The sequence below is a fragment of the Cheilinus undulatus genome, linkage group 12, assembly GCF_018320785.1.
Source record: "Cheilinus undulatus linkage group 12, ASM1832078v1, whole genome shotgun sequence".
Taxonomy (NCBI): Eukaryota; Metazoa; Chordata; class Actinopteri; order Labriformes; family Labridae; genus Cheilinus; species Cheilinus undulatus.
Genome location: NC_054876.1, coordinates 26501838 through 26520017, shown reverse-complemented (window position 1 = coordinate 26520017; position 18180 = coordinate 26501838). Strand labels below are relative to the sequence as shown.

Genomic DNA, 18180 nt, shown 5'->3' with positions numbered 1-18180 from the left:
AATGGTAAAATCCTACTAATTTAATGCAGTGATGATACTGGAAAATGGGTACATTTGATTTAAGTGAATTAAAGAAGATTATGCTCAAATAGAGTGAATGTCCTTAGATTTTCTGGAGACCTCGAGGAAAGTGGAGAATTGAAAACAAAACTGTCACTGGCCTATCCAACAGATAATCAAAAACTTAATGATTAGGGATGAAATAGTTACCATTTTAAATAATAACTGTAAAAACATTTCTCTGTGGTTATTATATTCAAATTTTAATGATTATTTGAACATTAGTGGTAACAGCTCTTTAATTAGCTGCCCAGACAGCATGTTATGTGGGCTTGTTTACTGAGGTGAATTGGAAAAGAAGTAAAAAAAAAAATCCTAGAAGTTGAAATGAATTGTTAAAAATTTATTACTTAGCATGAAGTATAACATCATTCAGAGTGACTGCTTTCAACTCTAACTGACCAATGACTGATATCATATATTATTTAAACATAATAGTGTGTGTGATAATAATGTTTTTGAGACTGCATCAACAGCAGTGGCATCAGTGTTTGGTCTGTGCATTTTTCTTTTGTTTCCAGTCTCTGAGTCACACATAATCCTCTCATGTGACAACATGCGTGCGTTTTGCTGCATGTCTCCGCATAAACAAGTTCTCTCTCTGAAAATTGTATTTTTCTCTTTTTTCTGGCTCACTCTATCATTGTGATGTTTGTGATCTAAGTGCAAAGCCACTGATGTGCCACTTAGCCTCTGGCAAAACACACTAAATGCACTTGGCAGTGGGTTGAGTTGTACCTGCATGCTATTCATTAGTGGATCAGGTGCAAAAGGTGAAAGCCAGCGCTATTAGCGCAGTTCAAAAAATAGTGAATCTGCCTTTAAGTTTGCAGCACATCGAGTATTTCATGTTTGCTTTTTTCTGCAGTAGAAATAGATCTTAAATAGGGCTCCAATGAAGAACCAATAAAAAAATCAACTATTTAAAGTGTTGGTAACTAATCTGATTTTTTATTTATTGTGTAGCTATTATTACATTATTTGTCATGGTGAGCTGTTCATGTTACATACAAACAGATGGGAGAAATGTTGAATATCAGTTGGTCAGCTTAAGATCAACTGTGCTGCTGTATGAATAAACTTTACTTTCATGTAGGGGTGGGGGATATGGAAAAAAAAATCATATCACAATTTTTTTATGGCCAGATTACAATCTTGAGTTTATCATGATTTTTTTTCATTAAATTTCTAAAACAAATTTGCAAGTTAGTGACCAGAAAAAACAACTTTTTCTCTGATTTGTCTGTATTTCTTCTGCACCATCCTGTTGGCCAATGCATTATATTTATGTGTATGTGTTTGTGTGTGTATGTGTGTGTGTATATATATATACAGTGCTTAACATATTTATTAGACCACCCTAACCCTAACCAAAGTAAGGTTTATGCCACAGCTGCCCTAAATTAACATCATTGGTTATTACCAAAACCATTTTTATGTTTCTGCAATGGTTAATACACCAATATGTAGAAGCTCTTTAACCCAAATGATATTTTTAATGCTAAAATATAATTATTGTTGTTATCCATGAATTTTCAAATCTACTGATTTACAATAAAACTGAAAAAATAGTAAAGCACATTAATATTTCTTGATTAATATGTCAAATTATAGTTATTTACTTGCATTCCTGAAGAGAAAAATGAGTTTTAGTGGTTGAATGTTATGCTTGATTAATTTCTGACTTCTCCGAGAAGCCCAGTGAGCCGGCTCAAATTTGGGGGAATTCAGTTTGAAATCCCTCATTCCTGTTCAAAATGGTAAAATGTGGAGAGCTCACTGAAAATGAAAGAGTCCACATTAAAGCACTTTAAGATGCTGGATGGTCTTTGAGACAAATATGACAGGTGGTCTAATAAATTTGTTAAGCACTGTATATGTAGAGGTCTTATCCCACAATATATTTAAGTTCCAAACATTTATTTTGCTGCATTCTGATCTGTTCTGTCTTCTGGAACCAACTTCTAAATTTTCTGCACCACTTTAAAATTATTATGTGTCTTCGTCTGTGTTTTAAAATCTACTTTACTGTTTATTAAGCACATTTTGACACTTTTATTTGCATTTTAAAGTATATGGTCTTTAAAAGAATTCCTGCAACTGCAGCTTTTAACAAGTAACCAGTCCATCCAGTATGCAATTTAACATCGCATTTACTTCAGCCTTGTTTACAGACTTGCCAAATAAAGAAAATATAAATATGACACACATTTTGAGACATGTGGTTATGCAGTTAAGTAGTGACTGTATGTTATTTTAATGCAATTTTGACTTTTATTTAAAAAAGGTTGTGTATACGCTAATTTACTGCTCTGAAATAGGCTGTGATAAGCAGCGACATAAACGTGTGACACTGGCACCTGCCTGCTGCTTACAATGAAGGAGAGAAGAGGAAAGGCAGGATTACGTGCTGCAGCAGTGTGAATGCAGGCCAGAGAAATGCATGTAAATCAATGATTTTACTGTTTAAAAAATTTTCTTATTCATCAACAACTGCTTTTCAGTGGCAGATGTTTGAAAATAAAATCGTAGACAGAATTTAAGTTTTGTTTCAAGGTAAAAAACCTGGAGGGATGAAAGTGTTAGTGGTAAGCTGTTGGACATAGCAAATCCAGAGCAAAAAAGATAAGGAGCTATAGTATGCAAATGAAGCACTATGCTTGCTATCTTCCCTGATTTCATAAACTCTGTGCAAGAGTTGATTGGCTTATTTAACATATTCCACTTGTGTCTCTAGTGTGAATTAGAACTTTAACAGTATAGAGATTATTTCCCCCTTCTCTGTCATTGATTGTTAAAACATTACCAAAATTAATAAACAATCTTTTAGTACTTGTGTGTCTGCAAATGCACTGATAACATTTAAATAGATTTTCTTTTGCTTCTTTGCAGTTAAACCAACGGTGATCCACACGGACATGTTCGTGAACAGCATCGGCCCAGTAAATGCCATCAATATGGTGAGTCATACACTAACATGCTGTCAGCGTATCATCATTGTTTTTGATAATCAGGTTGAAATTACAGGAGGAGAAGTTATCCCTTGATGTGTGTAAGGCAATGCCTCCATCCTCAGTGAGGTGAGTGTACGATGATCCAGAGAAAAGCAGGAGCTGGCAGGGATTCACTATCTTGCTCAAGCACACTTCAGCAGGGCAGAGGCTTGCTGTCAGGGTGGATTGGTCGGTCCACGTAATCACTACGCCGCCCCACTGCCCTTGAAGTGTGGCAACACAAGAGAGGTGTCAATCAGCTGCTAAACTACTGCACTGGCCTTTGCACCGCTGTGGAATAATGTAGCCTATCTGATGCATCTGTTAGCATACAAGAGTTATTCTTTTAAAATAATTCTTATTAAGAGTTGGCTATTTGTGATGTTGGAGAAACAAGCCAGATCTTCAAGCAACATATTTGGAAATGTCTGTGCATGTTGGCATGAAACGAAATGCTTCTGCTTTGTTGTTGCCAAGAATTCTATCAGTTACAATCTGAGGTGAAAATTATGCACGTTTTTAGGCATTGCTATGAGAGATATTTAGATAAAAAATTTTAAAGGCTGATGTTTTAACAACTTGGTACAATTCATTATCCATTATATCTCAAATTTATTTTTGATCAATCAAACAACAACATCATACCTCGTAAGTTACACGCATGCAACATGCTTGATATTTCTGGCTTTTACGTTGCTTTAAAATGAATTGAAAAGTAACTATTTTATTTTTTAAGATCCTTAAAAGCTTATCAAGTTGGCAGAGCCAAGTCTGTGAAGCATTAGATATGTTACGTTTTCAGCATGCACATCGATTTCTGCCAGTATGAGTGGGAGAACTGGATATTTCTACAGTGTTGGCTTCCAGAAACCATGCCAGTGCCTTCCTTATAAGCACACGAACTATTTTAAGGGAGGAATATGAATTTCTGCTCAGACATTCAGATTTAAAGCCGTTGCATAATGTTGTTTTTGTCTAATAATGCTTATGTTGCTTAAATGCACATGCATTCTGCCTTGCAAACTGAAGAATGGTGTAAGATTTGTATTTACTTTGCTGCAGTGACATCCAAAATAGGTCAAAGAGGTCATCTTGAAGTGCAGAGTTAAACAAAATGTAATACGAGTGAAAGCAGGGTAAAAAAATCTCACATCAGCTTGTTAAATGTGTCATTGTTTGCTGGTGCATATTCCCGCTGTGAACCCACTTGTATAGCAATTGTGCAGAGCAGTCTGCTCTGCATGGTGGTGGCGTTCCATTTCACTAAGTCTTGGCTAAAACATCCACCCACAATAACTGAAGTGACAGCAAAGATGGAGAATTAGCACTGTTGGTATCAGTAAGAAAACGTGTGTTTGTGCTCGCACTAGGGAGTCTGCTTACATTGGCATGTGTGGTTACATGAGACGATAAATGACTGCGTCACATTCATATGTAATCAAAGTAACTGGGCTATTGCTTTCACTCTGTGACAATACAAATGCAGTGGGGTTCGTCAATTTTCCAAGGAGCATCTAGCAATGAACACAACTTTTAATTTTTAATTGTGCGTTAGGAATCTTTGAAAGTCATATGAGAGGGGGAGAGGTGGAACAGAATGTTTCTGGAGAAGAAACAGAATCATAAATTAATGCTGCGCTGAGGCGAACAGTTAGATGAATTGAAGGTAGTGTGTTTCTGTGAAAGATCCAAGAGTGTGTAAAGGTTAAAGAACAAAAAGTTGATGTTTATCTCACTCAGTAAAGCCCAGATGAGAATCCTAAGGCCTTCAATCTTTCTCTCATCGTTACATTTGAACTGTCAATCAGTGTTTTCTAGAAAAAAAGGATGGATGCTGCAAGGATGGGAAGCTGGCTGCTGAAAATGTTGTTTTTCAAATCTCGTTTGGGACTCTTTGGCATGGATTTAAGCTTTATTGTTGGGCTAAGCTTTGTCAGGAAGTTAATGCCTCTATGCCCTCTTGCACACAAATCCCCTGATTTTTTTCTCTCCTCTGCTGTACTCCACTTTGAACCGCAGGGCTCAACCATCCCAAATAACAAAATAAATAAGAAAGACTGATAGCTTTCTCTCACTCTCTGCCTTTATTCTTCCTGTTTCACACTAGACCGCATATCACCTTTTAGCTCTTAGTTCTCCAACTCTGCCTAGGCATCTATAGCCTGTTTTCATCCCTCATATGTACGTTTAGTGCAGCTCTCACAGGGGCTGAATAGCAGACAGAAGGTTTTGTCAAGCTCAGGACAAAGTGCTGCCAAGGCAGCGGGTTATGAGGTTAGATAATAAGTGAGCCAAACAAGGGGAATTATTAATTGCCCCGTTGAACATTTAATTTTCAGGTTGAGGGCGCCAAGACGGTCTTTTTCAACTGAACTCTTTAGCAGGGACAAAGGGACTTGTTGGCCTGAATAGACACCATCTTGTCTGAGGAAAATGTGCCTGAAAATGTGTTACAGCATTTAGTTTCATTTGGCATAGGCAGAAGAAACAGAGGAGTGCTTTTGCAGCCCACAGCGAATCTGATCTCATTGCATTTCACTGTTCAAAGCCACACATGGTTGACAGCACTGGTAGCAAACAAAAATGTTTGCAAGGTTTTTTCCTCACAAACAGAGACTTTAATATCATGTGTTTCTTTCAGCTTTAAAACTGAAGTTAAACATAACCAATCTGCTGAATCAAGTTTTTTTTCTGAATATTTACTCAGGAATACACCATCGACATCTTCTTTGCTCAGACTTGGTACGACAGAAGGTTAAAATTCAACAGCACGATGAAGGTTCTGCGTCTCAACAGCAACATGGTCGGGAAGATTTGGATCCCAGACACTTTTTTCCGCAACTCCAAGAAGGCCGATGCCCACTGGATTACCACACCCAATCGAATGCTTCGGATCTGGAATGATGGTCGGATACTATACACTCTCAGGTAAACAGACAGGAAGACATTTAATGACTCATAGATATTAGAACTGACACAGATAAATCTTATAATTCTCTGATTCACTCTGTGATTGATTACCAGGCGGGGAGTTTTGTATTAGTGACTATGATTTTATTCTAAAATGGGATTTTTAAATAATCTGTTATAAATCTCAGTGCTATGTAGCACAAAATCCTTTTATACTTGAGGAATTCAAACTGAATTAAATAAGCAATATTCATTCAGCTGAAAAAACAAACAGTCAAACAAACGCAGGCTAACAATAAAAATATCCACCACAATTAGCCGTTTAGGTTTGTTTAAGTACCCAGCACTTTACCGCTGATCAGTATAAATGATTCATTGCACTGATAATCCAGAAAAAGGCCCCAAGCCATTTTAAATTCCAGCATTTTAAATTTGATATTAATTAGCCTGCAGAAACCCTGTCCCACTGGATGAGACAGAAAGTTGTCAGTGAAAGGGGAACACTGCCCTCAACAGATGTTTTTAGGCTATCCTTCATGAATTATCCATCTTAAGGGGAGCATTCTTGATTTCCTTACTGCAGGTATTCATTAGTCTGATTATCTGTTTTGCTTGAGCAGATATTTTCTTTAGACAGATGTGAACAGAATGGCTTTAGGAATATTGCCAGATTTTCTAATTTCTCATTCTTTCTTTGAGAGTCAAAAAATGATAAAATGATTGGTTAAGTAATCACATGACTGAATGATATTTGTAATTATACAAAAATTCCTTCTGAGCATGTAATCTAATTTGTCAAGAAGCGATAAGAGCACAACAGCTCTGGGACTTTATAGCGTGTGCTCTGAATACCTTAAACTAACATACTAACAGCAATCTGTCCTTCTAGATCAGTGGTTCTCAGCTGGTTCTCACCACAGTCTCTTAAGTGACAAATCATCACCCAAATGTACCTACATCAACTTATTTTACATATTTTACTCAATTTTCCCATGATAATGTGTACATTTTTCATCTTTTCCAAATATCTTGAGGAATTGCCTTGTTTTTATGAGAAAATCAGCAATGTTAACCCAAGAAAAGGAGAGAAATTAATTTCAATATTGCAGAAACATGGAAATTTGCTTCAGAATTATGGGAAAACAGAGTAATATAAAACAGTGATCCCCAGCTGATATGTTGGGACCCAGTGGGTCGTGAACATGTGTCAGGAAAATAATGTGGCAAAAAAGTCTATGTATGGAAGCCCTAATTGGATATATGTTTGTTGATGACCAGTTAATTTCAGTATTGTCCCAAGATTTCTACTTTTTAAAAATCTCTCTTTTTCCTGGATAACAAAGCTGGTTGTTCCAAAATAACCATGAAATTCCCAGAGAAATGACCAAAGGTCCATGCTGTCTTAGGAGAATAATGTAAAAAACATATATGTACTTCTGTTATGATGTGATGTACGTTGTGCTCCATTTCGGGTCCAAACTCTTACTTTTTATATTGAATGAATTTGAAAGGCTGAAAATTTTAACAAATTTGTTTCGCAATATCTCTTACTAGTTCACAGGCTATTTTTTTGCCATTTTGTCAATAATCTTCTTTTGACTCTACAAATCACTCAGAAAATGTTTAACATGCTCATGTTTGGTATCATTTTTGGGTATCAAAGATGTTTTTACAGTTTTAACTATTAAGTAAACAATTACAAGGGGAATAAAATTACATGGATTGCATTTTTGCAAAATGAATGATGAGCAGATGGTAAAAATATCATTTTTTTTCTGTAAAAAAAGAAGTGAAATGCCCAAGTTATGAAGAATTTACTAGTGTCGGTCTTGTACAGCATGGAACACTGTACTCCATTTGTAAATGAAATTTTTAAATTGAATTCAAATGATTGTATTTCCTGTTTTGATTGACCTATTGACATCAAATGATGCAATATGCAGCTTTGTTTTCATGCTATCATGTGCCAAAAATAGTGCATAATTACCTCACGTCTGCGTGACTGTGGGGGTGTTGGGTCCTGATACCCAAGCCGTTGAGAACCACTGATATAAAATGTAAGAGTGTATGTCCACCAGTGCTTCGGTACTTTATGGACTTTTTGCCACTATTATTTTCAGGCACAAATTCGTTACCTGCTGAAAGCAGTTCCACAACCCGCTTTTGAGTCCCGAGCCACCAGTTGAGAACCACTGGTCTAGATTAACGCAGCTGGTATTAATAAAATAACAAATTAAAAAAATAGAAGGAGTGTCTTAACAGGGAGAAGTTCAAGAGTGCAAGAAAGTCTCTGTTTTGCATGGCAACAATCCAGTCCTTGTCAAGCTGCAAAGGGGAAAAATACATAATTAAACAGAATTATTACCTAGTGCAATCTCTTACTGTTTTATGTCCTGTGTAGAGCTGCTGAATTAAAACAACAAAAATTTGAAATTGCACTGTTTTACTAAATAACAGCATGATTATGTCTGGACCTTGGACCAGCCTCATAAAACACTGCTAATATTTACTCTCCAACAGCACTGATGTTGTTTTATCATACAATACTTTAAAAAAAGACTTTAAAATTTGTAAATATAAGAGTATATGCAAGTGAGTTATTAATTATGCTTATTACCATGTTTAGTGTGAGATCATAAATACTGCAGACATTTACACTGACACCACAGTATATCTTCAGTGGTAATAGCAGAGACAGTGAACTCCTCTGGACTCAATCAAGCCGTGATGGATGTTCTTCTATGCAGAACACTACCCCTCCACTTCATTAATTTGTTAAGGAACTCAGAATGTAACCACTGGTTAATTAGGATGACCGCTGTGATTGGGAGGACAATGATACATGACAATGGCGCGTGTGCACGGATGGGTAAAGTCGTTTAAGGTCATTCTCTCATTAAGGGGAAGTTTAATGACTTTGCCTTCAGAGTCCCTCAGGTGTGAAAAGAAGAAGAAGGGCATATTGGTGTGAAAAACATCAATTTAGATGAGTGAAATTTAATTAATAACTCCTTCTGTCAATACTGATAAGGTTAGAGGTTCAGTCAGGTCTATTTGACCCAGTCATGCATGTTTATTGTTATTTTTTAATAAACTGAGATGTCACTTAGGATTTGTTTTTACACTTACCCATTCTACTAAGGCAACTGAGATGTAAATATTGTGTCCCTGCAGGTTGACAATCGACGCTGAGTGCCAGCTTAAACTGAACAACTTCCCAATGGATGAGCACTCATGTCCCCTGGAGTTTTCAAGCTGTAAGTTTTGGCCATATGGTGACGCCCCACCGTCTTCCCCCTCCCTCTCTTCCTCTCTTTCATCTCAAACACACACAAACACAGACACTCTGGTGATATAAAGCAACATATGAGCCTAACAAAGACATCACATTGGGAATAATTATGCAACAGGCAGTGTTAAAGCATTCATGCTATAGTTTTTTTTAGAATTCCCTTTGGGGCAATGTAATCTTCTGCAAACATTCATGTCATGTTTATCCTAAACAAATTTATGCATGTATGCGAAGTATGTGTAGAATACCATAGCCACATGTAGCTTCAATGCTATATCGGTCTAAATAAAGCTCACTTTGGTTATGAAAATGTGTCTATGTGTGGCAAAATGAAAGACGTGAACAAAAACATTTATAAAACCATTCATTCACTCATTCATGCTATGCTCTGACATTCAGCAAAGGCCTTTAATAATAGATATCTCATTGCTAATGCGACCAAAGGCAAAGCACTGATTGATTCTCCTGCGCTTTGTCAATACTGCTCCAAAAGACATTTCAAAAAGTGACACAAGTCCAAATGAGTCAGTCCCTCTGTGTGCTGGCTGGTTGGGGGGTAAGTTATGCTAATGAGGCCTCTATGGATCTACAGAGAAATGCACCATGGGATACTCTCCAGAGAGAATGCTTCTTAAATAGCTCCAGAGCAACAAGAAAAGAGAAACAGAGGGGGTAGCAGGCCTAAAAATGGAACAGAGGCAATCATTTAAATTTGATGAAAGCCGTGGATGTTTGAAGAACTTTGAACATTGCCTGATGTACAGCACATGAGCTCTATCTCAAAAGGCAGCAGGCGGAGCAGCAAATTTATCACGCGGCATATTTTTTCAGCACGTGCCACAAGGATTCAGAGAACTGAAGGTCTCTAGTGCAAACCTCTTTTGTTCCTTGAATTGACTGAGGTCAAACAGGTTTCCATCAAACTCTGTTAAGACAAGGGACATGTGATACATTACCCAGAAAATGTTTGGATACAGACAGCACAACTACTTCCAAAGTGAATTTATGACATTAGCTTCCTGACAGGACACTTGAATCAATAATAGGTCCAGGCTGTAATGTAAGTCTGTCTCACTGTAAACCGGCAGAAAGGATAGATCCTTCCATTCCATTCCCCTTTAAGGTTTAGCATTACTGGATGTCTGGGAGCACTTTAGTCATAAAGCCACTTAAAGTTTGCACTGAGGAAGTTTCATGTGCATTATTCAAGCCAGTCTGTCCCTCACCAGCTGCACAGGGTTCATCACTACACAGAACTAGACTGAAACTGAAGGAGCTGACGATCATTACATTCAGACTTTAACACCCGAACCGGGAAATATCTAGCCTTGTTCATTCACAGGAGCAGGAGGCTGGACCCCTATTGATTTTCTTTTAGTCTTAAAGAAGGTCAACTATCGCTATTTTCTAATCTAGACAAAAAAACTCAATGCTAACAAATACGATTTGATTATAATAATGCATCTGCCCGTCTAAGTGAATTACTATCATACAAGTAATACTGTTAATATGAATCCTACAACCAGAGAGCAGCCTTGTGAGGTAATAAAATTACTAAACTGATAGCCAGCATTGAATCAATTTAGTATTGTTGCTTTTAAGTCAGATCAGTGCGGCAGAAAAAGATATTTCCTCCTCACAGATGGACTGGATAATTTTTCATCGTGTCATGTTGGAGACTGTTATGTAATACTTCGTTAATGAAGCAGTTTATCTGCAAACTAGTGGACTTTGCTGGTGTATGTATTACTTTTACAGAAAACAGAAAGTTCTCTATGGTTTTGTTTAAAAAAAAGAGATATATTTCAATATAATTTTATACTTCAAGAAGATTTTTTCTAAAAGAGAGTAATGTTAGTCTTTGAACATTATGACAGGCATTTTTCACCCATCATTGTCCTCTATTCTCCTTTCCTCTTCAAAATAAGCTTGAACAAATCCTGTGTAACTCCATCATTTCCTTTTTCAGATGGCTACCCAAGGGAGGAGATTGTATACAAGTGGAAGAGGAGCTCAGTTGAGGTTGGGGACATTCGCTCCTGGAGGCTCTACCAGTTCTCCTTCGTGGGCCTGAGGAACACCTCAGAGATTGTCAGGACTGTCTCAGGTAAGAACACAAGCTGTTTTTTTTTTTGTGTTGTTTTTTTTTTTTTTTTTACTATTCAGGCTCTTTTGTATAAAAAAAAAACTTTCCCTTAGTCTGTACACACATGCTCTTCACTAGTGACATCCTGTGTTTGTCATTGCTTGTGTTTTTTCAATCATGTGTGAAGTGTTCTGAGGAACACATGACTGCTGCAGCCAAATACGGCCTGCGCAACACTCATGCAGTGCATGATAGATTTAATCTGACGGAGGAAACAGCATGCAGATAGCATGGCCATAATGTGATGATAAAGTTGAATTTCATGAATGAAAATCTAAGTGGGAATATTATTATAGTCAGGCTGAACCATGAACTCCTCTGATTGTAAATGCTAAATGTGATTGGTTTTATTTTGCCTATGGAGTGCAGTTTCTGACTACAAATCAAAACCTTCCTGTTAAGGCTTTTGAAGGAGTGACTGTATAATATTTGAATGACAAAAATCTGCGTCATCAAATGGGGTGCATTTGGAAAAATATATTTTTGAGGACCAGGCTGGCAAAAGAGACATCAAGTGGCACAAATCCCTCACCTGGTAGACCATATCTGCAAATGTTCTTCAAGTCTCAAATTAACAGCACTCTAATTCTCCACATAAAATGTTTAAAGCAAACACTATTGCCAAGATAACAGAAATGTTTGTATTTTTTTATGTTAGTGTTGGATGTATGTGTATAAATTGGGCATTAGTCTAGCTAATGCTGGCTTGATTTCATTCATGTGATATAGGAATGTTTGTTTAAGAAGAAAACAGTTGATTTCACTACTAACATTATTGCCAAGATAGCTATGCTTGCATGCACACATTTGTTAATGTGTCTTTATACTTATGAGATGTTCTTGAGTAATACATATAATGCTTTGCAAATAAATTATATTTTTGCACTTCTTAGTGGTGTAACTCCAAAAAACTGTTGCTGAGATTAACTCCTGCCAGAGGATAATTCATTCTCATTAGAGCAGCTGCATTATCCACAGTAAATGACTGACCCTTTATAATAAGGCTCTATTGTACCAGTAAAAGACCCATTATAAATCCTACTGTAAGAACACTTTAAAAGACATACAGCCCTTTTGGCTTTTATTTGGATAAAACCTGAAGCGATATAAATACTTTAAATGGAAAAGCAGATGAACATCCTCTATAAACATCAGGGTGAAGGTGGCAGTCTTTTCTCTTTATGCTTCAACCCAATCTCCTTTTATTATAAGTTATCCTATTCATTCTAATCTCTCTGTTATGTGCATATTGATCAGCAGTGAATGGATGTTTTTTGGCTGTGCTTCATCTGTTTGGCAGATACTGTGGGCTGGAAGGCTACTGAAGTAAAGTTATTGTATCAGACATTTACAGAAGGGTCATTATTCTTACTGTGATTTGCAGCTCAGCATGACTAGTCATTTAGTGTATTGCTTTCCTTTCACATTAAAAGCCTGTTTAGTGAGAGGCACAATCTTTAGCCAGTTGAAAAGGGAGTAGCAGAGTGAAAGATGTGTGAATTCAGCTTTTGTTGTGTTTTAAGGTATATTGTTTACAGTATCTCAGGAACCATAAGATGCATATGTATGGAGTAAACTGTGATTTGAAGCTTATCGTATTATCAATTTACAGCCGGCTCCTGGCATTTATATCCCTTCCAGAACAATTAGAATCCAGACATAAAGTGTGGTGTTTATTCAGAACATTCATACTAAAAATTTGTGATTTTACGTGCTGTTCCAATGCTTCGAAGCGTGTGTTGAGTAATATAGTAAGTGTTTCCACGATGTACGTACCAAGGCTTGTATTGTTTCACATGAGTGATGTCATTGGTGACATCTGAAGCCTCACTGCCTGGTTGTACCATGTGATCGGTTCAGCAAGTGGTTCAGATCTTTGCGCTGAGGTTTGACAGCAATATAAATCCCACGGGTTCCATCAAAAATGTGTGGTTATGAGAGGAGATTTTTGGGTAGTTTTGAGTTTGTATATTTTGGTTAGTTTGGTGAGTTTGACGGTTAAACCAATGCCATTTCCCAAAAGTGACACAGAACACGGATATTACCCCTACTGCCTTCAATATATATTATATGACGCCCATGTTTATTATGATAATACATGCATATAATATAGCATAGTCATTATAAACTTACTAGAAAATACACTTTATTGATATAAACAAATTATAGTCATACATCTTTTTCATTATTCAAAGTAATTCCCAAACAGCTGATACCGACACATAATACAGTGTATCACAGAACACGTGGTAAAGATCACAGCTGCCTGTTTTATACACTTTGGCCTGCAGGTGGTTTTGTGTGCACATGAAGCCTCGAGACATGAACCCTTTTCTTAACCGATTTGCTGGAAAGCTTCATGAAGCTTCATGAAGCTTCATCTCATCATCACTACTAAAAATCTACATTGCTAAATTCTTGATATTATGACTATGAAAACCTTCACAGTGTTGCTATCTGTCATCCATTTTGACACCAGAAGTAAAAGACAACCACTTCCTGTTAGCCTGTTGGTAAAAGTTTCTTCTTCTGTTTTTTTCTTGCTGGTATCAACCAATGAGGGCCAGCCAAAGATCAACAAGAGTCAAGATAGTTATCTGCCTAGTTTGAAATGTTGGCAAAATAGTCCTCTATGGCCCAAATAATGAAAAGAAGACATTTGCGCTCCTAAAATGGAATTCATGCACATTTTACGCACTGTAATATCACGTGTGCAAAATGTCAATTGGTTTTGTGTTTGCATACTTTCATTTCTTCTCTTGATGGCAAAAGGAAACAAACGCTGATATGAAAAGGCTTGGTCGTTGTTGAGCTGGGTGTGATTTATATAAAGTTCTGGGATTAATTATCCGTTTAGTTATTTTCCTGGTCCTTCTGGTTATATAACTTTTGTTACATTCATCTGATTTCACCGTAGCACACATATTCTGGTAGTCAAAGTGAAAAGAGTGAAAAGATCAATGTCTATAGTGGTGTAAAGATTATCTGATAGGGATCGGTTAACCAACCTTGACGTCAGCGGTCCAAGTGCATTGGTCTGCGGAGCCCTGGATCGGTAAAAATGCAGCACGAACCGATCTTTGGACTGGTTTTAATGTTATAGATTGGTCAATTGAGGCTCGGCTGCTTGTTTTCATAGCCCGTTCTGCCATGTTCTGGTTCAGCGTCTGTAATCTCGTGCGACCCGCTGTGACCTTTTAACTTTAAATGAGAGTTCTGTTCACCAGGGTGCTCGCTAGGTAGCTTGATGTGTTTCATCGGTCGTCACCTAAACGTCTTCCAGTTACAGTTCTGCACCTCAGGAAAAAGTCATGTGGACTATATGAAGGAAGGAAAACTTTAGAAATGTCTGCCTGTTTAAGAGAAAAGCTATTAAGAACTACGGCAGCTCATGAATCTCACCTGTTATTTTAATGAATCGTCAGTGAATTGAGTCGTAGTCTGTGCATCGAGAATCAAATCGAATTGTCTTGAGAAGGAGAGATTCACATCCCTGTAACTCTATTATAATCAAAGGGGTTGAGATTCTGCAGGCATGAAAATTCAGACAGACCAAAAATATCAAAACCTGGCTTAGGGTTCCAAGGTTTGAAGCTCCTATGAGTGACTTTCGGTATATGTGTTGATTTTGCCTTCTTGTCTCTTTACTTATTTTTTCCTGTACATGTGTAGACCTTCTAACCATCAGATGTCTCAGTCATAAAGAATATTTGTTGTGGGAAAGGCATCTCTTAGTAAATAGTGTGCCACTTTACTGACACCTACCTCACAGCAGCTGTTTCAGGCATTAATAATGACTACACAGAGGAGTCTAAGTTGTACTTGCAGCCTTGTTGGTTATTTATTTCATATAGAGTCATTCATATTAATTTTAGTCTGTTTCATAACCAACTAAAACCCCCTCATAGGAGTTTTAAGCATAAACCCCCCAGAATACAGGTTTTAAGATTAGAAAGATCACAGTACAATTTGAATGTGGTTACATAAATGAGAATTTAATTCTCAGTTTTCATGGGTGGCTAACAACCCAGGCAGGAGCCAAAACACACAGAAACACGCTTGTATGCACTGGAACACATCATAGCCATGGGAGTATCTGAGTTCACCCAGTCGTTCTATAATTCGCCCCAATTCTACAGAGTGTCACTTCAACGTAAGGCTCACACGCTCAGGGAGGCAGGGGGGTTTTGGCGTGTACATGTGCGTTGTGCAACCAAACGCTTGAACTGCTCTGTTGCAAGGTGATTAAAAAAAAGAAAAAAAACAAAATGTTCTTTTTTGTTTTAATCAAAACAGTTTTCAAGAGACAACATGAAAAGGCAATCTGCGTAGGAGGATGAGCTGGAGTGGAGAATTCGCAGCATCCTCTCTCTCTCTCTCTTTCTCTCTCTCTGATCTGGTTTGTTATTCCCACCAACAGCCATCTGCTCTCTTGTCAGAGCAGAGAACCTTGACTGTGGCTAAGAGACCTCTTGTCTCATTTTGCAGTCAGTTTGGGTATCTGACCTGCTTCGTGATTCATGAACACAACATCTGTCTCAAAAAGCAGTCAGTTAGGGCCTTATAATTACACAGTCATCTCAAGTACCTGTCTTGTAGTTGGTAGCTGGTGTGCTGGAAATGCATAAATATTTCTTAAAAATGCTGTGTCATTATTGGCTCCTATTTTTTTGTGTGCAAACATTCTAAGTCCTAAAAACAAGTTTTACTGGTGATTCAGACTATTCTGGTTTACCACCTCATTCAATTGACATTTTGCTTTGTGTCTATTTGTTTATGACTTTTTGTAACCACAAATTTCTCCAAGGTAACAGGAAGCTAACAAACTTCACAGCACTACAACTAAGGCTGTCACTTACCTGATTTTTAAACTTCAGTAGTTTTTCCACTCAATTATCTAGACCAATGATTCTCAACGTGGGGGTCAGGACCCCCTTCGGGGTTGCAAGACACTGAGAGGGGGTTGCCAGATGCCTTCCAGTAAACAAAGAATATTTTAAGATGATTTCAAATTGTATATATCTGACCCATTTTTACACAGATATTTGCACAACATTAGCTAAATGTGAAACAAGAATATGTTAATTTTGTGAGATTAATGCTGAAATCAAAGTAATGTTTAAAAAACCCTTAAAATATAAATATGCACATGACTATTCTTGAATTTGCACAGCTTTGTTCAACTGGGCTTCAACTACCTTCAGGTACAGTGGGGGTCCCCACTCTCTGGCACGTTTATTTTTGGGTCATGGGCTGAAAAGTTAATTTTGCCCTCAAAGTGCGCAATATTGATGCATTTAAGTAAAAAAATGTCAGAATTTTTCTCCCAGGGTAGTATGCCCCCTTAGACAGTTGGGATACCCCACCATAGTCTCCTAAAATCCTGTGGAAAGCACTCCTTAAATATGGTTCTAATAAAGAGTAAACATTTTCTATACCCGTTTTGATATTACAGCAACAACATCAGAAGACCAGGGCACCAAATATGGGACAATTTCATGTCTTTAGTTACCAGAAACTGCAGGCAAACTCCTGCAGACTGTCAATACATGCAATTAGTCAGCCATCTTTCAGTAGCAAACACACCCAGTGTATGTGTGCTGTTAAGACAGTGCTCACTCTCTGTTGCTTGAGGCAGCAGCTTTTGGTCAAAATATAAAGGATCAGAAGCTGCTGTACTTTTCTATACTATTATTGTTACAATAATTCAGTTTATATCATTTTAAAATGTGTCATTGAAAAACCGCAAGATACTTATAATCCTGCATTTAGTAAATAAACATGTTTGCAATGCATTTGCAATTCTGCTTTTAAATTTCATTGCTGAGTTTATCTAACTGATGTCAAATATTTATTACATTTTATCCTGCATCATCCATGTTATAATCGAATGATTCTTTTGCTGTTATCCACATTAAATTAAGTAGTATTGAACTATAAAGGGTGCATCCTTATAAAAAAGTGACATGCATATTGTTCAGGTTATGTTTTTTGTATGAAAAAAAGCTTAAACAGTAATAGGAAACATAAAGTATTAGTACACTGACCTAAGAATTATGTTTGGAACAACATTTTATTCCGTGTAGAGTGCAGAGCTTTGCGACTGTCCTCCAACCGGGCGACCCTAGGGGCCAAACTCTCCTTCTGCTGTGTACATCTCTGCATTGTCCACAAGCAAGACTTTGAATCCCTGCCAGCTAAAGGCTTCTGTGTCTTTGCCCTGCCCCTTCAAGGCTAAACTTAGATACAGTTATTCTTTTAAACAACTCTTTTTAGTTCAAGCGCTATGCTGCATCACCATCAGTTAAAGCGGGTCAGATGAGGCAACAGAGGGATTTGTAACAGTAAGCGAAGCAGACAGGTGAATTGGCCTGATCCTGACGACTGAGGCAAGTAGTCAGAAGAGGAGCTTCTCTTTCATAGCTTGAGACAAGGCAGTGTCTCTTAGGGTTAGCTTATCTCAGTCGTGCTCTTCCAAATTAACACATCTGTGCTCATACACAATGAGTTTTTTTTTTTTAATGAAATGAAAATGGATAGAATAGAAAATATTCCACGAATAAAGAATGATTTAGAGATATTGTCAGTAAAGGGGGCTGGGGCAGTGAGTGGCCATCTGCTGCCTTGATCCAGTGGCGCTGTAGTTTTTTATAAAGGCGATGTCTGTTTTTATTTGTTCTCTCCTTCCTCCCTCAGCCTGTGTCCAAAGGCTTGCTCTCTTAACATGTCACTTCACATCAGGACTGCCTGCACTGCCTGGAAGCCTATACCTGAACTTC

The 18180-nt window shown here is 37.4% G+C and overlaps 1 protein-coding gene across 4 annotated transcripts in view; it reads left to right on the top strand.

Annotated features, from left to right (window-relative positions):
- The window catches only part of gabrg2 (gamma-aminobutyric acid type A receptor subunit gamma2), an 80465-nt gene that overhangs the window by 22639 nt on the left and 39646 nt on the right, over window positions 1-18180 (top strand). For all 4 annotated transcript variants that reach the window (XM_041802140.1, XM_041802139.1, XM_041802138.1 and 1 more), the window contains exons 3-6: window positions 2953-3020; window positions 5761-5981; window positions 9138-9220; window positions 11225-11362. In XM_041802140.1, the coding sequence (XP_041658074.1) occupies window positions 2953-3020; window positions 5761-5981; window positions 9138-9220; window positions 11225-11362 (510 nt within the window). The remainder of the gene's footprint in view (window positions 1-2952; window positions 3021-5760; window positions 5982-9137; window positions 9221-11224; window positions 11363-18180) is intronic.